Below are 24418 nucleotides of genomic sequence, written 5' to 3' on the forward strand. Positions count from 1 at the left end.
CACAAAGCCCTGACCTCAATCCTATAGAAAATGTGTGGGCAGAACTGAAAAGGCCTGACTCAGTTACACCCGCTCTGTCAGGAGGAATGGGCCAAAATTCACCCAACTTATTGTGGGAAGGTTGTGGAAGGCCTCCCAAAACGTTTGACCCAAGTTAAACCATTTAAAGGCAATGCCTAATTGAGTGTACTGTATGTAAACTTCTGACCCACTGGGAATGTGATGACAGAAATAAAAGCTGAAATAAATAATTCTCTCTACTATTATTGACATTTCACATTCTTAAAATAAAGTGGTGATCTTAACTGACCTAAAACAGGGAATTTTTACTAGGATTAAATGTCAGGAATTGTGAAAAACTGAGTTTAAATGTATTTGGCTGAGGTGTATGTAAACTTCTGACTTCAACTGTATATGAGACTGTTACAAAGAGAACCTAGAAAGGTTTCCAAAGACTTGTGTGTGATGGTGCTTTTGTGCCACGTTAAGTGCCCAATGATTCAGGCGGGATACTGAGCTTTGAAACTGAAAGGAGAGTGTTCATGTGTCCCTGAAACTATTCAGAACGTTCCAGATCGAAATGTAATGAATAGAGCTGACATAACTCCCTTTTCTACCTGACAAATAATCATGTCTGTTCTGCGCAATACATTTCTATCTGAACTTTCTAAACACTTGCCTCTCTTGTCTCTGAACGGACCCATGGGTCATGTTCATTAGGGCACACAACAGAAAACGCTTTACAGCAGAGATGAAAAGGATTGTTTCTTATTGATTAGTAGTCCCTCCCTGTTTCAGTCAACTTTCTTTAGTTTGGTGCCTAATGAACACAACCCTGGAGCCTCACCTGTCTGACCCTGGGGGTGGGGTTGATTCATTAATGCACACCGAAGCAAAATGTTTTACAACAGTCCAACTACTCTGTCCCTGTTTCTGTCCGTCTTTTTCCCTTTATCGCCTGATGAACACCCTGGTGTCTGACTTGTGCGATGTCCCATTGTATCCCAGGTGAAGGAGAACCTGCTGTCCTGTAAGATGCTGCTCCACTGCAAGAGGGATGAACTGAGGAAGCTGTGGATCGAAGGCATCGAGCACAAACACGTCCTCAACCTGCTGGACGAGATCGAGAGTATCAAGCAGGTCCCACAGAGACTGGAGGCCTGCATGGCCAGCAAGCACTACCTGCACGCCACCGACATGCTGGTGAGTAAGTGAGAATTCGTGTGGAGGTGGGGTGGTAGGTGAGGATGTGGTAAGGTTTGTATGAAAGTGTGTTAAGTTTGGGGCCATGGTGGGGCGTGCGTGCGAGAGAATGGGGTTCGTATGATTAACACTGGGATATGGCAATCCAGACATCCAGCTAGATTTTGAATACCCGACGTTGACCTGACACTTGACTACCATATTACGTGATTGCTGTCCTCCTTGGCTACAGAAATGGACTGGCATTTCAGCTAATTGGCTGGACTCTCAGTTTTCTTCCATTTGGTGCCTAATGAACACGACCCAATTGTACATCTCCCTTCCAGCCGGTAAGCTTCATCAAAGCGGCCCAGGGGCCACCACAGGTGTGTGGGTTGACTTTGATGTGGGTTTTGTGGCGCGCTCAGCGGGGGCCAAAGCACGAAATGGCTTGTACAACTCTGTGGTCTCTCCTTTCCCTTCTTCCTCCACTCACTCCTACACTCTTCTTCCAAACTCAGGTAATTAGGGCCTAGTCAGTTCATCTCTGCTCCAGAACAGGCAGATTTGAGAGGGAGGACGAGGGATGTCTGGCCCCCTGAGGGCCCTGAAGACCTTCTGTCTCTTTGTCTCCCACTCTCAGTCCTTCGTGGGGGCTGCAAACCTAAAATCTACATTAAAGCACTTTTTACATGGTGTGGTCAGGTTGATGGAAGTTGGTGACAGTATTTAGGAAAATCACTCACATCTGGGCTAAATATATTAACTGTTATGTATGTAGTGGTTCTTCCTTTAAACATTCTTCTTTTAAACATGGCAGATTGTGGTAAAGTGTGTCATTCTGTCATTGCACCACAATATCACAAGAGGGAGTTAAGTCTAAACTGTGGCACAAATTGACTATCTTTTACTAAATTAATGGAGGTGTGAATGTTTTAGTCCGAGAGTGTCTGGCTCTAGAGTCCTACATCAGGTGGGTGGTCCTGGAGTTGAAAGAGAACTTGGGTAAATGCAATGGCACAATTACTGGACTGACGATTTTCTAAAATTGGCACAGTGGGCTTTTGGTTTCTCTCCCTCTAAAAACAGAAATAAATAATTCTAAATAACAAATGGTCTTTTACCACAGAATGAAAGAGTGATAGCCCCTCTATAGAATGTGAGTTCGTGAAACACGGAGTCCTTCTTTGCTAATGCGAAGAAGAAACTGAATGAAAGGGAGTCCAGCGGGGATAGGGAGTTGCCCATATTTTCAAGACTTGAGCTCCTTCATTTATTTAGGAAATATACTTGTTTATTTAGGCAATTTAATGTATTAGTTTAGACTTGGCCTATTTAGTAGGATTTCTTCAAATTGCTATGCAGGAAAAGGATATCTTCCACCGTGCCTGGTCCCAGGCTAACAGCTGACTTCTCTCTGAAACCACACCTCCATCTGAAGGTGAGTCTATCCACCGTGCCTGGTCCCAGGCTAACAGCTGACTTCTCTCTGAAACCACACCTCCATCTGAAGGTGAGTCTATCCACCGTGCCTGGTCCCAGGCTAACAGCTGACTTCTCTCTGAAACCACACATCCATCTGAAGGTGAGTCTATCCACCGTGCCTGGTCCCAGGCTAACAGCTGACTTCTCTCTGAAACCACACCTCCATCTGAAGGTGAGTCTATCCACCGTGCCTGGTCCCAGGCTAACAGCTGACTTCTCTCTGAAACCACACCTCCATCTGAAGGTGAGTCTATCCACCGTGCCTGGTCCCAGGCTAACAGCTGACTTCTCTCTGAAACCACACATCCATCTGAAGGTGAGTCTTTATCCTTTGGAACCACACAATGACCAGGTGGACAGTAGGCCTCTTGAAGCGACAGAAGAAATCAACAAGATCCGCAAGTATTCTTTCACAAATGCTGGCAGCTGACTATTATTATTATTATTTATTTTTTGCCTGATTCAGGACTCTAGTCCCGGAGAGAGACTGACTGAAACATTCACACCTCCATTAATTTACAAAAGGATAGTCTAATAGCTCGGCTATGTGTGACAAATCCCCAAATTTGTGCCACAGTTTTAATTACTGATAGTTGCTGTTGTCATTCAGAGTTGAGTCCTATTGTAAAGTGTAACCTAATGGCCAAAAAGGGGTAAACTTGCAATTTAATTTATGTTTAACTGCTCTTAAATTGTACATTTCTAACTTAATATCAAAGAATATGAAATAATCTGTCTTTCACCCTGCATTATAATATAACTTATTTTGAACGAAAGCCAGGAATGAGTGAGTCACTCAGCCCAATGCTGTTCCTGCTTCTTTTGCCTATTTGAGTGTTTATTTAATATCCTACGTATTCTGTCATCACCAAACCTCATGCAACCGCAAAATGACGGATAATACAATTTCACAAATCCGTCTGTTTTTAAACTTTGCTGTGGGAGTGACAAAATGTATTACAATTGAATTTAAATGAACTGAATGATGAGGATGAAGAAGAGAGTGATTGAATTTAAAACAATAGTGTAAGAATTGCTCTTCCTCGTCTCGTGTGCACACTAAAAAAAGACACCATTTTGTTTCTAGTTTGTCAGAAGAAGACAATGTAACACGCACATAGACACACATATTATTTGTTCATCAACATCTTTATGCTTTCGTTAATAAAATAATGATAAAAAGACTTTCAAAATAAGGATGTTTATCTCAACTACATCTCAGCTACAGTTGCTCTTCCCCCCCAGCTCCAGAACCATGGGTAAAACCTTGCTGAGAAGATCAATGTATTGTTGTATTGTCAGTTTCTCAACAAAAGAAAGGTTTAACATATTTTGAATGAATTCCTGAATTCAGTTGCTTCAGCTGACATTTTCCAGTTTATTTACTGTTTAATTATTCAAGTCTGTTTTTTTTGTTGGAATAGAAACACACTTCTCTGAGCTGGAGATTAAAGAATACAACAGAAGCCAGCCACCCTTGATGGGCTATCAGACAGGACAATAGACTCTTGCCGAGTTTAGACACTTTAAATGTTTGCGAGGCATGTCACTACTCCCATATCTTTGCATAGCCCACCAAATGCACTGTTTTCTAACCACTTCTGGATGGACCCATAACAAGTTACTGTGAGAATAAATATCACTGAATGACATAAATATTAGAATAAATTAGGCTAATGAAGGCAACATATTGTTGCTTACTGAAACACCCAAAGTCATCCAATTGTTATAATAGGATTTGAAGCAATAGCCTACTCGCGTGTGGTTAACTATTCAGCACCGTTTTGCGATGCTTTGAGACAACTATGGGGACTGGTCTTGATAAATCAATCAGATTTTTATTTTCACTGAATCTCAGTTTGGATATTGGTCAGCCTACAATTAGGGTGAGGAAATGTTAGGATTATTTTGCTCTCAACTCGCAATGACTTAGTAGCCTAGGCCTACTCCCAACTTGTCACTTTGTACAGCACCATATTTTCCTAACAGAAACCCTGAGGCTACTGTAAAATGCATTTTCTTTTTTCTTGGAATAGAAACACCATAATATTAATCAATTTAATAACATTTCTAAAAGTATAAACTGCACAATAAGTACTATAATTTAAAAATGTAATTATAATCAATCCCCTTCCGGTTACTAGTCCAATGCTCTAACCACTAGGCTAACCTGGACTGACCAGCTCCTGTTGTGCTGTTATGGACTGACCAGCTCCTGTTGTGCTGTTAGGGACTGACCAGCTCCTGTTGTGCTGTTAGGGACTGACCAGCTCCTGTTGTGCTGTTAGGGACTGACCAGCTCCTGTTGTGCTGTTAGGGACTGACCAGCTCCTGTTGTGCTGTTAGGGACTGACCAGCTCCTGTTGTGCTGTTATGGACTGACCAGCTCCTGTTGTGCTGTTATGGACTGACCAGCTCCTGTTGTGCTGTTATGGACTGACCAGCTCCTGTTGTGCTGTTATGGGGGATTGACCAGCTCCTCCGGTCAGTCCACAACAGGAGCCGGTCAGTCCACAACAGGAGCCGGTCAGTCCACAACAGGAGCCGGTCAGTCCACAACAGGAGCCGGTCAGTCCACAACAGGAGCCGGTCAGTCCACAACAGGAGCCGGTCAGTCCCTAACAGCACAACAGGAGCTGGTCAGTCCATAACAGCACAACGGGAGCTGGTCAGTCCATAACAGCACAACAGGAGAAAACAGGAGCTGGTTAGTCCCTAACAGCACAACGGGAGCTGGTCAGTCCCTAACAGCACAACAGGAGCTGGTCAGTCCCTAACAGCACAACAGGAGCTGGTCAGTCCATAACGGCACAACAGGAGCTGGTCAGTCCATAACGGCACAACAGGAGCTGGTCATAACGGCACAACAGGAGCTGGTCAGTCCATAACTGCACAACAGGAGCTGGTCAGTCCCTAACAGCACAACGGGAGCTGGTCAGTCCCTAACAGCACAACAGGAGCTGGTCAGTCCCTAACAGCACAACGGGAGCTGGTCAGTCCATAACAGCACAACTGGTCAGTCCACAATGGGAGCTGGTCAGTCCACAACAGGTGAAAACAACAGTAGCCTTTCAGTCCACAACAGGAGCCGGTCAGTCCACAACAGGAGCTGGTCAGTCCACAACAGGAGCTGGTCAGTCCACAACAGGAGCCGGTCAGTCCACAACAGGAGCCGCTCAGTCCACGACAGGAGCCGGTCAGTCCACGACAGGAGCCGGTCAGTCCACGACAGGAGCCGGTCAGTCCACGACAGGAGCCGGTCAGTCCACGACAGGAGCCGGTCAGTCCACGACAGGAGCCGGTCAGTCCACGACAGGAGCCGGTCAGTCCACGACAGGAGCCGCTCAGTCCACGACAGGAGCCGCTCAGTCCACGACAGGAGCCGGTCAGTCCACGACAGGAGCCGGTCAGTCCACGACAGGAGCCGGTTAGTCCACGACAGGAGCTGGTCAGTCCACGACAGGAGAAAACAACAGTAGCCAGTCAGTCCACGACAGGAGAAAACAACAGTAGCCGGTCAGTCCACAACAGGAGAAAACAACAGTAGCCGGTCAGTCCACAACAGTAGCCGGTCAGTCCACAACAGGAGAAAACAACAGTAGCCGGTCAGTCCACAACAGTAGCCGGTCAGTCCACAACAGGAGCCGGTCAGTCCACAACAGGAGAAAACAACAGTAGCCGGTCAGTCCACAACAGTAGCCGGTCAGTCCACAACAGGAGCTGGTCAGTCCACAACAGGAGCCGGTCAGTCCACAACAGGAGAAAACAACAGTAGCTGGTCAGTCCACGACAGGAGAAAACAACAGGAGCCGGTCAGTCCACAACAGGAGAAAACAACAGTAGCCGGTCAGTCCACAACAGGAGAAAACAACAGGAGCCGGTCAGTCCAGAGCGTTCTATATCTGTCACTGAGTGTCTGTTGTTTGGCGCATGTGAGGTGAGGAAGTTCCACTTGTGTGTAATTCACTGCTAAATGTTTGCTATCAGATATCTTATAACGGCTTTCTGCCGTGTTTGAGGAGTAAGTCAGAGCTCTGTATGGGTTGTCTGTACAGCTGCCATTTTGTCCCTGTGCTTCCGACTAGCGTTTTCTCTCCCCTCTGCTCCGTGTTCACATGCTGCTCTTCCCTCTGAAAAACATGCATCACAACTTTTTATTTGCACTTGCTCTCATTGACTTTCACTTGTAAATGTCCACACTCACCGAAAATGAGCTATGCTTGTATAACTTCATGAGCTGGATTTGCCTGTCTACAAATAGTTTATATTAGTTTTGGCTTGTTAGCATTTAGTTAACATCTTCTATATGATTTCGCTATTACTTGTGCAATTTCTTTTTAGTATTCAGGGAAAGCAATGTTTTTTGTTTTTTAGCGGCCACTTGTGTGCTACTCCGGTTATTCCAGAAATCCCTGCGTGAACATCTACGCTGGTGGGAGGAGCTATAGAAGGACAGGCTCATTGTAATGGCTGGAATGGAATAAAAATGGAACGGTATCAAACGTATGGAGCCCGTCCTTCTATAGCTCCTCCCACCAGCCTCCACTGGCCCAAGCCTATGTAATGGTGTGGAGTCCTTGCTCTCACATATCCAACTGTGTTAGATCAGTGACCTCCAGGAAAGAAGGATGGATTCATAACAGTATTGGAACTGGGCCACTGTACTCTATGCAAGAAGGATCCTATCTTGTTTGATAGGTGCTAGACAAGAGCTGATGTTGACCCTAACTCAAGTTGAAGCTGTCCCTGGAACAGTCTGACGGAGGCTAATCTAAGGAAACTCAGTGAGTCAGGTCTGTGCCTCATTACATTGCTTTCACAGAAGACTGTCAGTGTCCATTTTAAGCTAGGTGTTTCAATTTGCCTCTCAGTAGGAGAGCGGCTGCAACAGTTATCTCTCTGTCTCTCTCCCTTTTTATTGGTTAACTATTTGTTTTGCTCTCCCTTTCCACCGTCTCAGATCTCCCTCTCTTCCCATCACTCTCCCCTCTCTCCGCTCTCTCCCCCCTCTCTCAGCTCTCTCCTCTCTCTGCTCTCTCCCCTCTCTCAGCTCTCTCAGCTCTCTCTCCGCTCTCTTCTCTCTCTCTCTTTCAGCTCTCTCCTCTCTCTCTTAGCTCTCTCCTCTCTCTCTCAGCTCTCTCCCCCCTCTCTCAGCTCTCTCCCCCCTCTCTCAGCTCTCTCTCTCTCCTGTCTCTCTCTCAGCTCTCTCAGCTCTCTCTGCTCATCACCCTTTCGCTCTCTCTCTCCGGTCTGTTGAAAGTCCATACTGTCTCTGTCAATCCTGTGAGACTCCCTGATGTGTTCATTCCAGACATGCTGTCACTCATTACCCTGCTCATCTGTCAGATTAACATCTCCCTCACTTTCACACTCTCTCTCCATCCCCTCCTCCTCTAGCCCTCCCTCAGCTTTCTCTCTCTCTCTCTCTGTCTCTCTATCTCCTCTCTCTCTCTCTCTCTCTCTCTGCTTGACTATTAGTATTCCCACTGCTCTCTTTCTGCCTCAGCTGAATGGCAGTGTTACAAGACCCCATGGGGTTAGTGAGGGACAGGACTGGTTCACTTTCCAAAAAAAGTATCTTCTCCACTCCTATCCTACACACACACACACACACACACACACACACACACCCCGTCTGAGCCCAGTGTGCACCAGAGAGGCCAGTGACGGGCTGTCACATGTACTCCTTCTCTCCTCCCCCTCCTGTGAGTCTCCCTCTCTCCCCATCCTGCTAACTCTCAGGAAGCCTCTTATAGTTGATTATCTTGACAGCCTGGGCTCCCTAACGATGTTAACCAGCCTTCTTCTGTCATCCCGGACCACTGGTAATGAGTCACACACTCAAGGACACACACACAAGGCATACACACATGCACACATGACATACACACAGACGCATACACATTGGTCACACCCACTCACAGTTAGTTACAGCATATGCATACTCACACACACACCAACGTATACCTTCACCACACAGTGAGGAACACAGAGGCATGCAGAGTTATTCTATTAAGCTGACGGGGCTGATCATGCACAGCATTAGCACATCTTTTGGCTAATGCTGCACTGATTTGCATCAACACATACTTGACCTATGGCCCTCCCTTCCTTTCCTCCTGTCCGTCCTGCCCGGTGATACACACACAGTCTGTGATGGCTCTCTGGAGTGCTGTCATCCAGCCATTAGCCCACTCTAATAAAAACCACTCATTAACCACCATGAAGATTTATTCAATATAAACACGCCATAACCACAATGCTAATGAAAAATGAGACGGGAGGAGAGAGAGGGACGGACGGACGGACGGAGAGAGAAAGAAAGCCAGGAACTTTGAGAGAGGAGAGCCTGGATGTAGTTTGATGTTGGGTGCATAGTCTGCATTCCTTAAGTTTTCCCCTAAAATGCTGTTATGTTGGGCAGTGGGGACTGGGCAGTGGGGGCTGGGCAGTGGGGACTGGGCAGTGAGGGCTGGGCAGTGAGGGCTGGGCAGTGAGGGCTGGGCAGTGGGGGCTGGGCAGTGAGGGCTGCTGGGGGCTGGGCAGTGAGGGCTGGGCAGTGGGGGCTGGGCAGTGAGGGCTGGGCAGTGAGGGCTGGGCAGTGAGGGCTGGGCAGTGAGGGCTGGGCAGTGAGGGCTGGGCAGTGAGGGCTGGGCAGTGAGGGCTGGGCAGTGAGGGCTGGGCAGTGGGGGCTGGGCAGTGGGGGCTGGGCAGTGGGGGCTGGGCAGTGGGGGCTGGGCAGTGGGGGCTGGGCAGTGGGGGCTGGGCAGTGGGGGCTGGGCAGTGGGGGCTGGGCAGTGAGGGCTGGGCAGTGGGGGCTGGGCAGTGGGCACTTGGGGTGGCTGGTAGCCTTGTGTTGGGCCAGTCACTGAAAGGTCGCTGGTTTGTAACACCGAGCCGACTAGGTGAAGAATCTGACTGTGTCCTTGAGCCAGACACTGAACCCTAAATGCTCCTGTAAGTCTGTCTGGAAAAGAGTGTCTGTTAAATGACTACAATGTAAAGCATTTAGAACGTTCTACATACAGCAGCAGTGTTACCACAGAGGATACACTGTAGTTATACTGGTGTTGTTGGCATTATTTGTCTGTCTAGTAACCGGTCTGACAACCTGTCTGACAACCTGTCTAGTAACCGGTCTGACAACCTGTCTAGTAACCGGTCTGACAACCTGTCTAACAACCTGTGAGGTGTAATGTATGGACAGACACCCATGCTTCAGATTTACAGTTCAAATAAACAGCTTTCTCTAAATACTCAAGTCTTCGGTACCAATTAAACTAGCCAATTATATCCACATCTTGTTTATGACTGTGAAGATTTAGATTCATTATTGATGACATTTTAAACAGTTTTCCATTGCGTGTCCTAATAAACATGTCCCTGTGGTCCCCATCAAAATACTGTCTTCTGAAGTGTTGCCAGGTGTATTCAGATATACAGTGAGTACTAGTGGATAACACAACAGGTACCTGGAGCTGTGTTCAGGTCTCCCCTACATTCCAAGGTGTCTAGATCTATTCAGGTGTGTCTCCTGTGGTCCCCCTCGTGCAGGTGTCAGCGGTGGAGTCTCTGGAGGGCCCCCTGCTGCAGGTGGAGGGTCTGGGGGACCTGCGTCTGGAGCTCCACAGTAAGAAGCTCAACATCCACGTGGTCCTCATCGACGAGCTGCACCGGCACCTCTACATCAAGTCTACCAGCCGCCTGGGGACCAAGAACAAGGACAAGAACCAGGGACGCCACGGGGGGTGAGTGGCCTGGAGAAGGGGAGGGAGAGGGGGGGGGGGGTGAGTGGCCTGGAGAAGGGGAGGGAGAGGGGGGGGGGTGAGTGGCCTGGAGAAGGGGAGGGAGAGGGGCTGGAGAAGGGGAGGGAGAGGGGGGGGGGAGTGGCCTGGAGAAGGGGAGGGAGAGGGGGGGGTGGGAGTGGCCTGGAGGAGGGAGAGGGGAGTGAGTGGCCTGGAGAAGGGGAGGGAGAGGGGGAGGGGGGTGAGTGGCCTGGAGAAGGGGAGGGAGAGGGGGGGGGTGAGTGGTCTGGAGAAGGGGAGGGGAGGGGGGGGGGGTGAGTGGTCTGGAGAAGGGGAGGGAGAGGGGGGGGGTGAGTGGCCTGGAGAAGGGGAGGGAGAGGGAGGGGTGAGTGGCCTGGAGAAGGGGAGGGAGAGGGGGGGGTGAGTGGCCTGGAGAGGGGGAGTGAGTGGCCTGGAGAAGAGGAGGGGGGGGGGGAGTGAGTGGCTTGGAGAAGAGGAGGGAGGGGGAGGGGAGGGGGGGGGGGGGTGAGTGGCCTGGGAAGGGGAGGGGGGGGACTGGGAGTGGGGCAGAGGTGTGAGTTGTTAGGAACACGCTGTGAGGTTTGGTCAGGGAGATCAGAGTGGGGGTCAATCCCACATCAAGTGCAGTCAACAGAGGGAATGTAATGTTTATAATTTGCAGTATTCTAGTAGGGCAAGGACTCAAACACCAGATCTCAGTAGAGATTGGAAGTAGTTGTTTTCACTTCAGAATAAAAGCTTTGGGAGTCTGAAGTGTATGGGTGTTCACTCTGCGTTGGAAGTAGTTGTTTTCACTTCAGAATAAAAGCTTTGGGAGTCTGAAGTGTATGGGTGTTCACTGTGCGCTGGAAGTAAATGGATAATTGGGGGGAAACCAGTTGAAATCATTAAATGAAATACCATAACATGAGACAGTGTTCAACCTCCTCCTCTAATCCCACACAGTACAGTTCCACACTACATGTGTTGTCCCTCAGTGTTTACATTAGCTAGTCTAAACTTCTAGTGACAAGACAACGTCCCTGTCTCACCACTTAGTGCAAACACATCTGATTCATTCATGGGAGACCAGAGATGACGCTCTGTAGAATGATAATGTGGGTTTTGGTTAGTCGACGACCGCGTCACAACCTACATTAGCATCGGGAGGATTATCATACCAACACCAATGCGCGTGTCCCAAACGGCACCCTATTCCCTACTTAGTGCACTACTTTAAAAAGTAATACACTGTGTAGTGCACTATGCAGGGAATACGTTGCCATTTGGGACACATGTTAGAATGCTGTGTGGGGCGACGGCTGCCACCTGCATGATAATTCCTAAACCAAGATGCAGCATCACAACACATTAGACTGATGCAGGTCACCCACCTCTCCAGCAATGAAGCCTGTTGTTTTGATGTTTGTTTAATTCATGCTAGGTGTGTGTGTGTGTGTGTGTGTGTGTGTGTGTGTGTGTGTGTGTGTGTGTGTGTGTGTGTGTGTGTGTGTGTGTGTGTGTGTGTGTGTGTGTGTGTGTGTGTGTGTGTGTGTGTGTGTGTGTGTGTGTGTGTGTGGTATCTTCATTGGCGTGTGTGTGATTGTTGTGTGTACAGCAGTGTGGTGTCTAGGCTGTGACGTACTGTATAGTGATGTATTAGTTGGGGTCTTAGAGTGACAGGTTAAAGCTCCTGTATAATGGAGGTTTGGTAAGAACAACCCACCTCCACTCAACACTCACTAAGCAGGGCTACACTCAACACTGTGGAGGTACAGGGCTACACTCAACACTCACTAAGCAGGGCTACTCTCAACACTGTGTGGCGGTACAGGGCTACACTCAACACTGTGAAGGTACAGGGCAACACTCAACACTGTGGTACAGTGCTCCACTCAACACTGTGGTGGTACAGGGCAACACTCAACACTGTGGTGGTACAGGGCTCCACTCAACACTGTGGTGGTACAGGGCTCCACTCAACACTGTGGAGGTACAGGGCAACACTCAACACTGTGGAGGTACAGGGCAACACTCAACACTGTGATGGTACAGGGCAACACTCAACACTGTGGAGGTACAGAGCAACACTCAACACTGTGGAGGTACAGGGCAACACTCAACACTGTGTGGAGGTACAGGGCTACACAACACTGTGTGGAGGTACAGGGCTACACTCAACACTGTGTGGAGGAACAGGTACATGGCTGACTCTGTTCATCCATGTTGTTAACAGGTTCATTATAAAGCTCTGCTTGTCTCTCAGGTGAATGTTGTCGTTGTGGGTAGCAGGGTTGGGCTCAATTCAAATTGAAGCCAGACAATTCAGGAAGATTAATTTAAAATTTTGAAATAAGTAGCTTCTACTTTTCAGTTTAGTGAGAAGTCATTGAAAATAAATGCAATTTGTATTTATTTATTTATTGATTTGTAATTTTGTAACGAGGATGATGGTGATGATGGTGACTGATGATGCTCTTCCCAACTCTCTCCAGCTCTACAACCAAAGACACGTCCCCTCTGCCCCAGCTGGACGTCAGCAGCCTGTCCACCCCTCGCAAGCTGATGGACTCCTCCCAGTTCAGCACCCCAGGGACCACCAGCAGTAAGTAGCCTTGGTAGTCCAACACACATCCATTATGCATGTCTGCTTGGCTGAATACAGCAGTACTAAATGAGGGCCTGCACACTATACCAACCTAATAAAGGAAGGGTTTGGTGCAGTTGATTGTGCTGACCTTACTTCATTACCACCAGTAGAATGGCTTTAGGAATACTACTGGATAAGAGAGGGAGAGGGGGGTCATGGAGGAGGGAGACGAGGAAGAGGCAGGGACAGAGAGAGGGAGGGACGGGGACAGAGAGAGGGAGGGACGGGGACAGGGACGGGGAGAGGGAGGGAGGGACGGGGACAGAGAGAGGGAGGGACGGGGACAGAGAGAGGGAGGGACGGGGACAGAGAGAGGGAGGGACGGGGACAGAGAGAGGGAGGGACGGGGACAGAGAGAGGGAGGGACGGGGACAGAGAGAGGGAGGGACGGGGACAGAGAGAGGGAGGGACGGGGACAGAGAGAGGGAGGGACGGGGACAGAGGAGGGAGGGACGGACGGGGACAGAGAGCCAGTGAGATAATGTGAAACTGGAGAGAACTGGATATTGAGTGGAGAAGAGAAAGGGAGAGGAGTTGAGATGGATAGATAGAAAAGAGAACATGGTGTAGATGGAGAGAGAGATACTGTAGAGACTTGATGAGAACTATTGGAACATAGTTGTCTCCTGGATAGCACAGTGGTAGAGTTGTCAGGTTAGTGTTCTACTGTCGCTCCATTCTGCCGATGCTCCCAGTAATAATGAAATCATTAGCAGGGATCTGTACTGCTGCAGTTATTACATCCATTAGCATGTCATTAGGGGTGTGTACCAGAGAACGCTGCAGGCTCAACACACCTCGTACATAACACTGCCTCTCACACACACTCCACTGATGGCATTCACACGCCAGCAAGCACATGCACACACACACAGAAGCACTAACGCATGATGACACGCACACCTTCTCCCTGCTTCCATCTCTTCCATCTGTGCCTCGTATTTCCTCCCCCTTGCAGCACAGTACATACATCACAGGATTATTAGGCCATTATCATATTAGTACATACTGTCCATCACAGCATTATTAGACCATTATCATAATAGTACATACATCACGGGATTATTAGACCATTATCATATTAGTACATACATCACAGCATTATTAAACCATTATCATAATAGTACATACATCACAGCATTATTAGACCATTATCATAATAGTACATACTTCACAGCATTATCAGTCCATTATCATATTAGTACATGCATCACATCATCACTAGGCCATTATCATAATAGTACATACTGTACATCACAGCATTACTATACCATTATCATAATAGTACATAGTGTACCTCACATCATTATCCGTCCATTATCATAACAGTACATACATCACATTAGAGCATTATCACACAAGTGCATACATCACATTAGAGCATTATCATACTAGTGCATACACAGCAGCATTATTAGGACATGATCATACTCGTTCGTACATCGCAGCATTATTAGGGCATTATCATACTCGTTCATACATCACAGCATTATTAGGGCGTTATCATACAAGTGCATACATCACGACATTATTAGGGCATTATCATACTCGTTCATACATCACAGCATTATTAGGGCGTTATCATACAAGTACATACATCACAACATTATTAGGGCATTATCATACTCGTTCATACATCACAGCATTATTAGGGCGTTATCATACAAGTGCATACATCACGACATTATTAGGGCATTATCATACTCGTTCATACATCACAGCATTATTAGGGCGTTATCATACAAGTACATACATCACGACATTATTAGGGCATTATCATACTCGTTCATACATCACAGCATTATTAGGGCGCTATCATACAAGTGCATACATCACGACATTATTAGGGCATTATCATACTCGTTCATACATCACAGCATTATTAGGGCGTTATCATACAAGTACATACATCACGACATTATTAGGGCATTATCATACTCGTTCATACATCACAGCATTATTAGGGCGTTATCATACAAGTACATACGTTTTCATAACATCATAATCAGCTGCCACCCCTCCATATCTCCCATTAGTCACCATGTATTCCTGTCAGCACAGTGGGGTGGATAACATTCATTATGCTCATAAGCCACAGTGGAACAGTTACCTACAGCGTCTACAGGGGAGTTTGTTATAGTGTGTTGATGACATTCCCTGGTTGTGGAGTTTGTTATAGTGTGTTGATGACATTCCTTGGTTGTGGAGTTTGTTAGTTTGTTATAGTGTGTTGATGACATTCCCTGGTTGTGGAGTTTGTTATAGTGTGTTGATGACATTCCTTGGTTGTGGAGTTTGTTATAGTGTGTTGATGACATTCCTTGGTTGTGGAGTTTGTTATAGTGTGTTGATGACATTCCCTGGTTGTGGAGTTTGTTATAGTGTGTTGATGACATTCCCTGGTTGTGGAGTTTGTTATAGTGTGTTGATGACATTCCCTGGTTGTGGAGCTGCGAAAACACCAAGAAGATGATTAAGATGCCCAAGGCGGCAGGTAGCCTAGTAGTTAGAGCGTTGGACTTGTAACTGAAAGGTTGCAAGATCAGGCTGACAAGGTAAAAATCTGTCGTTCTGCCCCTGAACAAGGCAGTTAACCCACTGTTCTTCTGAACAAGGCAGTTAACCCACTGTTCCCCTGAACAAGGCAGTTAACCCACTGTTCCTCTGAACAAGGCAGTTAACCCGCTGTTCCTCTGAACAAGGCAGTTAACCCGCTGTTCCTCTGAACAAGGCAGTTAACCCACTGTTCCTCTGAACAAGGCAGTTAACCCACTGTTCCTCTGAACAAGGCAGTTAACCCACTGTTCCTCTGAACAAGGCAGTTAACCCACTGTTCCTCTGAACAAGGCAGTTAACCCACTGAACAAGGCAGTTAACCCACTGTTCCTCTGAACAAGGCAGTTAACCCGCTGTTCCTCTGAACAAGGCAGTTAACCCGCTGTTCCTCTGAACAAGGCAGTTAACCCACTGTTCCTCTGAACAAGGCAGTTAACCCACTGTTCCTCTGAACAAGGCAGTTAACCCACTGTTCCTCTGAACAAGGCAGTTAACCCACTGTTCCTCTGAACAAGGCAGTTAACCCACTCTTCCCCTGAACAAGGCAGTTAACCCACTGTTCCTCTGAACAAGGCAGTTAACCCACTGTTCCTCTGAACAAGGCAGTTAACCCACTGTTCCTCTGAACAAGGCAGTTAACCCACTGTTCCTCTGAACAAGGCAGTTAACCCACTGTTCCTCTGAACAAGGCAGTTAACCCACTGTTCCTCTGAACAAGGCAGTTAACCCACTGTTCCTCTGAACAAGGCAGTTAACCCACTGTTCCTCTGAACAAGGCAGTTAACCCACTGTTCCTCTGAACAAGGCAGTTAACCCACTGTTCCTCTGAACAAGGCAGTTAACCCACTCTTCCCCTGAACAAGGCAGTTAACCCACTGTTCCTCTGAACAAGGCAGTTAACCCACTGTTCCTCTGAACAAGGCAGTTAACCCACTGTTCCTCTGAACAAGGCAGTTAACCCACTGTTCCTCTGAACAAGGCAGTTAACCCACTGTTCCTCTGAACAAGGCAGTTAACCCACTCTTCCCCTGAACAAGGCAGTTAACCCACTGTTCCTCTGAACAAGGCAGTTAACCCACTGTTCCTCTGAACAAGGCAGTTAACCCACTGTTCCTCTGAACAAGGCAGTTAACCCACTGTTCCCCTGAACAAGGCAGTTAACCCACTGTTCCCCTGAACAAGGCAGTTAACCCACTGTTCCTCTGAACAAGGCAGTTAACCCACTGTTCCTCTGAACAAGGCAGTTAACCCACTGTTCCTCTGAACAAGGCAGTTAACCCACTGTTCCTCTGAACAAGGCAGTTAACCCACTGATCCTCTGAACAAGGCAGTTAACCCACTGTTCCTCTGAACAAGGCAGTTAACCCACTGTTCCTCTGAACAAGGCAGTTAACCCACTGTTCCTCTGAACAAGGCAGTTAACCCACTGTTCCTCTGAACAAGGCAGTTAACCCACTGTTCCTCTGAACAAGGCAGTTAACCCACTGATCCTCTGAACAAGGCAGTTAACCCACTGTTCCTCTGAACAAGGCAGTTAACCCACTGTTCCTCTGAACAAGGCAGTTAACCCACTGTTCCTGGGCCGTCATTGTAAATAATAATTTGTTGTTAACTGACTTGCCTAGTTAAATAAAGGTCAAATAAAAAGAAAAGCTTCTTTCTGGTCTAGTTATTTTTTCTTGAGATCTTGGTAATCTCTCTCTCTCTCTGCAACTTTCTCCCAGGCCCTACCCACCCATCCACTCAACCCATCCAAACACGTTTGTTTGAATGCAAGCCTAAACCCTCCTTCCCTGTCAGGTCAGGTGTGCCCCGGTACCTGGTCAGCTAGCCACCCTACTGCTAGCTGCAGGTGTACTGTTACAGCTCCATAGCCCCTCCGCCGTACCTCTGTCCCTATGCCATTACCAGACCCCCACCCTTCCTCTCCCCACTAACCTCTGTCCCTATGCCATTACCAGACCCCCACCCTACCAGACCCCCACCCTTCCTCTCCCCACTAACCTCTGTCCCTATGCCATTACCAGACCCCCACTCTTCCTCTCCCCACTAACCTCTGTCCCTATGCCATTACCAGACCCCCACTCTTCCTCTCCCCACTAACCTCTGTCCCTATGCCATTACCAGACCCCCACTCATCTTTGCCCCACTAACCTCTGTCCCTATGCCATTACCAGACCCCCACTCTTCCTCTCCCCACTAACCTCTGTCCCTATGCCATTACCAGACCCCCACTCTTCCTCTCCCCACTAACCTCTGTCCCTATGCCATTACCAGACCCCCACTCTTCCTCTCCCCATTAACCTCTGTCCCTATGCCATTACCAGACCCCCACTCTTCCTCTCCCCACTAACCTCTGTCCCTATGCCATTACCAGACCCCCACTCTTCCTCTCCCCACTAACCTCTGTCCCTATGCCATTACCAGACCCCCACTCTTCTTTGCCCCACTAGCCTATGCCATTACCAGACCCCCACTCTTCTTCGCCCCACTAACCTCTGTCCCTACGGCATTACCAGACCCCCACTCTTCCTCGCCCCACTAACCTCTGTCCCTATGCCATTACCAGACCCCCACTCTTCCTCTCCCCACTAACCTCTGTCCCTATGCCATTACCAGACCCCCACTCTTCTTTGCCCCACTAACCTCCGTCCCTATGCCATTACCAGACCCCCACTCTTCCTCTCCCCACTAACCTCTGTCCCTATGCCATTACCAGACCCCCACTCTTCCTCTCCCCACTAACCTCTGTCCCTATGCCATTACCAGACCCCCACTCTTCCTCTCCCCACTAACCTCTGTCCCTATGCCATTACCAGACCCCCACTCTTCCTCTCCCCACTAACCTCTGTCCCTATGCCATTACCAGACCCCCACTCTTCCTCTCCCCACTAACCTCTGTCCCTATACCATTACCAGACCCCCACTCTTCCTCTCCCCACTAACCTCTGTCCCTATGCAATTACCAGACCCCCACTCTTCTTCGCCCCACTAACCTCTATCCTTTTGCCAGCCACACCTCCAATACAGTCGCAATGCCAGCCTTAGAAACCCCTAACCCCTCCCCTTACCCCTGTCCTTCTGCCAATCTTCCCTCTACCAACCCCCTGTCTCCTCCTCTGAGCCTACCATCCCACTGATGAATCTCTCCCCTATAATTGCTGCTGTTTGTTGATGGAGTCAGTTGACTAACTCAGGTAGAGAGAGAGAGAAGCCTCTTAATTCACACCCAGGGCCTAAGTCATTCCCCTGCGCTAACTGCACTTCCCTCTCACATTATTACGGCAAAACGCAAGCAATTAGCCGCCGCCGCGTGCTAAGTGCCATGTGCCGCGATGACGAAAGCATAACTCTCCAGCTTTTGTCGACAACGCTGCTTCGTCTAATGGCCTCAGCGCACATCATTTAGTAGCTGGTAATTGTAGTGATTAAAACGTGAAAAAACTACAGTCGCTGGCAGGAGAAATAAAGTCTATTAACGTCACATAAACATTAACTCTCTTAACGTACCCCGCTTCCAACGCTTTGAAGGGGAAACGGAGGCTGTATCATCAGACTGGAATTAGAACGTAGCCCTGCTGTTACTCTCAATTTAGCAAGCTAACGCAGAGAGGGGGGGGGGGGGGGGGGGGGTGCTGATCAGGGAGGTAAAGGTGAAGAGGTGTTGTGGGGATGTTTTCATTTGATCCAAACACTCACAAGTTTGTGATGATGAGGAAGAGGTGCTCGCCTAGTGGTGAGTGGTGAGATGCACGGGGTTGTTATGGTGATGATAATACTGTATAGCATTGAGAGGAAAGAGATGACAGTAGGACTAGGATGATGTTTATGAAGATGGATGATGATGGTTACAACTATAACAACTCATTCTTTCATGTGTCTCTAGAAAGTTCAATGAGTATGTCAAATAGTACCACATCCTGAAGCTCTAGTATCAATTCAATTCAAGGGGCTTTATTGGCATGGGAAACGTGTGTTAACATTGCCAAAGCAAGTGAGGTAGATAATATACAAAAGTGATATAAACAATACAAATTAACAGTAAACATTACACATACAGAAGTTTCAAAACAATGAAGACATTACAAATGTCATATTATATATATACAGTGCCTTGCGAAAGTATTCGGCCCCCTTGAACTTTGCGACCTTTTGCCACATTTCAGGCTTCAAACATAAAGATATAAAACTGTATTTTTTTTGTGAAGAATCAACAACAAGTGGGACACAATCATGAAGTGGAACGAACATTTATTGGATATTTCAAACTTTTTTAACAAATCAAAAACTGAAAAATTATTCAGCCCCCTTAAGTTAATACTTTGTAGCGCCACCTTTTGCTGCGATTACAGCTGTAAGTCGCTTGGGGTATGTCTCTATCAGTTTTGCACATCGAGAGACTAACATTTTTTCCCATTCCTCCTTGCAAAACAGCTCGAGCTCAGTGAGGTTGGATGGAGAGCATTTGTGAACAGCAGTTTTCAGTTCTTTCCACAGATTCTCGATTGGATTCAGGTCTGGACTTTGACTTGGCCATTCTAACACCTGGATATGTTTATTATTGAACCATTCCATTGTAGATTTTGCTTTATGTTTTGGATCATTGTCTTGTTGGAAGACAAATCTCTGTCCCAGTCTCAGGTCTTTTGCAGACTCCATCAGGTTTTCTTCCAGAATGGTCCTGTATTTGGCTCCATCCATCTTCCCATCAATTTTAACCATCTTCCCTGTCCCTGCTGAAGAAAAGCAGGCCCAAACCATGATGCTGCCACCACCATGTTTGACAGTGGGGATGGTGTGTTCAGCTGTGTTGCTTTTACGCCAAACATAACGTTTTGCATTGTTGCCAAAAGGTTCAATTTTGGTTTTCATCTCCCAGGTGGCTTGTGGCAAACTTTAAACGACACTTTTTATGGATATCTTTAAGAAATGGCTTTCTTCTTGCCACTCTTCCATAAAGGCCAGATTTGTGCAATATACGACTGATTGTTGTCCTATGGACAGAGTCTCCCACCTCAGCTGTAGATCTCTGCAGTTCATCCAGAGTGATCATGGGCCTCTTGGCTGCATCTCTGATCAGTCTTCTCCTTGTATGAGCTGAAAGTTTAGAGGGACGGCCAGGTCTTGGTAGATTTGCAGTGGTCTGATACTCCTTCCATTTCAATATTATCGCTTGCACAGTGCTCCTTGGGATGTTTAAAGCTTGGGAAATCTTTTTGTATCCAAATCCGGCTTTAAACTTCTTCACAACAGTATCTCGGACCTGCCTGGTGTGTTCCTTGTTCTTCATGATGCTCTCTGCGCTTTTAACGGACCTCTGAGACTATCACAGTGCAGGTGCATTTATACGGAGACTTGATTACACACAGGTGGATTGTATTTATCATCATTAGTCATTTAGGTCAACATTGGATCATTCAGAGATCCTCACTGAACTTCTGGAGAGAGTTTGCTGCACTGAAAGTAAAGGGGCTGAATAATTTTGCACGCCCAATTTTTCAGTTTTTGATTTGTTCAAAAAGTTTGAAATATCCAATAAATGTCGTTCCACTTCATGATTGTGTCCCACTTGTTGTTGATTCTTCACACAAAAATACAGTTTTATATCTTTATGTTTGAAGCCTGAAATGTGGCAACAGGTCACAAATCTTGCTGCTGTGATGGCACACTGTGGAATTTCACCCAGTAGATATGGGAGTTTATCAAAAATGGATTTGTATTCGAATTCTTTGTGGATCTGTGTAATCTGAGGGAAATATGTCTCTCTAATATGGTCATACATTGGGCAGGATGTTAGGAAGTGTGGCTCAGTTTCCACCTCATTTTGTGGGCAGTGAGCACATAGCCTGTCTTCTCTTGAGAGCCATGTCTGCCTACGGCGGCCTTTCTCAATAGCAAGGCTATGCTCACTGAGTCTGTACATAGTTAAAGCTTTCCTTAAGTTTGGGTCAGTGACAGTGGTCAAGTATTCTGCCACTGTGTACTCTCTGTGTAGGACCAAATAGCATTATAGTTTGCTCTGTTTTTTTGTTAATTCTTTCCAATGTGTCAAGTAATTATCTTTTTGTTTTCTCATGATTTGGTTGGGTCTAATTGTGCTGCTGTCCTGGGGCTCTGTGGGGTGTGTTTGTGTATCTCTCTCTCCCTCTGTCACTTCCCATGTTTTCTATCTATCTATCTATCTATCTATCTATCTATCTATCTATCTATCTATCTATCTATCTATCTATCTCTCTATCTCTCTATCTCTCTATCTCTCTATCTCTCTATCTCTCTATCTCTCTCACTTCTCTCATTCTGCGTCACTCCCTCTTTCAGTGCGTGAGCTGCAGGCGCACCACGAGGCCCGCGAGGACCCTGACGTGCACCCGGAGGAGAACACCCAAGAGTTCATGGGCGTCCTCATCAAAGGCCTGGCCAAGCTCAAGAAGATTCCTGAGGCTGTCAAGGCCATCATGGAGCGCCTGGAGCCTGAGCTGAAGCAGATACTGAAGAGATCCACTACCCAGATAGCTGATCACGCCTACCAGAGAGGAGAGAACCTAGCCACAGAGAGCCAGCCCAGGTAGGGAGGGGTGGAGGGAAGACTGGAAGGTGGGAGGGAAGGTGGGATGGAGGGGTGCAGGTAAAGATGCAGGTAGGGGTGGAGGAGGAGGGAAGGCAGGATGCAGGTAAAGATGCAGGTAGGGGTGGAGGAGGAGGGAAGGCAGGATGCAGGTAAAGATGCAGGTGGAGGAGGAGGGAAGGCAGGATGCAGGTAAAGATGCAGGTAGGGGTGGAGGGGGAGGGAAGGCAGGATGCAGGTAAAGATGCAGGTAGGGAGAGATGGAGGTAGGGTTGGAGGGTGGGATAGCAGACCAGCAGCCTTTCCTTCCTTGAAGTGACCACTAATCTCACATGACTGGATAGGTGAGAGCTATGAAGTGAAACCCTCGATTTTTACCTATCCAATCATGTGGAATTTGTGATTTCTTCAAGGAGGGAAGGATGCATTGTGGGTTTTCAAACAGGGCCTTTGGGTGTATAGTTTTGTCCAACTCACTGGCTAAGGTGAGGTAGGAACAGTGGAGGAGAGGTACTGTATGTGTCTGAGGAGAGCTACTGTATGTGTCTGAGGAAAGGTACTGTATGTGTCTGAGGAGAGGTACTGTATGTGTGAGGAGAGGTACTGTATGTGTCTGAGGAGAGGTACTGTATGTGTGAGGTGAGGTACTGTATGTGTGAGGTGAGGTACTGTATGTGTGAGGTGAGGTACTGTATGTGTGAGGTGAGGTACTGTATGTGTCTGAGGAGAGGTACTGTATGTGTGAGGTGAGGTACTGTATGTGTGAGGAGAGGTACTGTATGTGTCTGAGGAGAGGTACTGTATGTGTCTGAGGAGAGGTACTGTATGTGTGTGAGGAGAGGTACTGTATGTGTCTGAGGTGAGGTACTGTATGTGTGAGGTGAGGTACTGTATGTGTGAGGTGAGGTACTGTATGTGTGAGGTGAGGTACTGTATGTGTCTGAGGAGAGGTACTGTATGTGTCTGAGGAGAGGTACTGTATGTGTCTGAGGAGAGGTACTGTATGTGTCTGAGGAGAGGTACTGTATGTGTCTGAGGAGAGGTACTGTATGTGTCTGAGGAGAGGTACTGTATGTGTCTGAGGAGAGGTACTGTATGTGTCTGAGGAGAGGTACTGTATGTGTGAGGAGAGGTACTGTATGTGTCTGAGGAGAGCTACTGTATGGGTCTGAGGAGAGGTACCGTATGGGTCTGAGGAGAGGTACTGTATGTGTCTGAGGAGAGGTAGGAACAGTGGAGGAAAGGTACTGTATGTGTCCGAGGAGAGGTACTGTATGGGTCTGAGGTGAGGTAGGAACAGGGGAGGAGAGGTACTGTATGTGTGAGGAGAGGTACTGTATGTGTGAGGAGAGGTACTGTATGGGTCTGAGGTGAGGTAGGAAAAGGGGAGGAGAGGTACTGTATGTGTGAGGAGAGGTACTGTATGTGTGAGGAGAGGTACTGTATGGGTCTGAGGAGAGGTAGGAACAGTGGAGGAAAGGTACTGTATGTGTCCGAGGAGAGGTACCTGAGGAGAGGTACTGTATGGGTCTGAGGAGAGGTACCATATGGGTCTGAGGAGAGGTACTGTATGGGTCTGAGGAGAGGTACTGTATGGGTCTGAGGGTATGGGTCTGAGGTAGGAGGTACTGTATGTGTGAGGAGAGGTACTGTATGTGTGAGGAGAGGTACTGTATGGGTCTGAGGTGAGGTAGGAACAGGGGATACTGTATGTGTGAGGAGAGGTACTGTATGTGTGAGGAGAGGTACTGTGAGGAGAGGTACTGTATGTGTGAGGAGAGGTACTGTACTGAGGTGAGGTGAGGTACTGAGGTACTGTATGTGTGAGGAGAGGTACTGTAGGGTCTGAGGAGAGGTACTGTATGTGTGAGGAGAGGTACTGTATGTGTGAGGAGAGGTACTGTATGGGTCTGAGGTGAGGTAGGAACAGGGGAGGAGAGGTACTGTATGTGTGAGGAGAGGTACTGTATGTGTGAGGAGAGGTACTGTATGGGTCTGAGGTGAGGTAGGAACAGTGGAGGAGAGGTACTGTATGTGTCTGTGTCTCCATCACTAATAAGCAAACAAACCATCAAGCAAGAAGAGACAAGTTTCAATTAAATCCCGGGCTTTTCTATCCAAGCTCTTTAGCTTTAGACAGAGTAAGTACGACAAGGGTGTTTTGGGAGTGAGTGAACTGCTAGAAAATTATTTTTGATTAGTCTCTATCCTCACCTCCCTCTCTCTCTGTATCTC

General features: G+C 47.6%; 1 protein-coding gene across 1 annotated transcript in view; it reads left to right on the forward strand.

Annotated features, from left to right (window-relative positions):
* LOC139378421 (exocyst complex component 4-like) overlaps nucleotides 1–24418 on the forward strand; it is a 247383-nt gene that overhangs the window by 6632 nt on the left and 216333 nt on the right. Inside the window, exons 3-6 of the mRNA XM_071120583.1 lie at nucleotides 1009–1203; nucleotides 10222–10415; nucleotides 12908–13017; nucleotides 21937–22183. Coding sequence (XP_070976684.1) covers nucleotides 1009–1203; nucleotides 10222–10415; nucleotides 12908–13017; nucleotides 21937–22183 — 746 coding nt within the window. The remainder of the gene's footprint in view (nucleotides 1–1008; nucleotides 1204–10221; nucleotides 10416–12907; nucleotides 13018–21936; nucleotides 22184–24418) is intronic.

This window comes from Oncorhynchus clarkii, chromosome 21 (assembly GCF_045791955.1).
Source record: "Oncorhynchus clarkii lewisi isolate Uvic-CL-2024 chromosome 21, UVic_Ocla_1.0, whole genome shotgun sequence".
NCBI classification, from domain to species: Eukaryota; Metazoa; Chordata; class Actinopteri; order Salmoniformes; family Salmonidae; genus Oncorhynchus; species Oncorhynchus clarkii.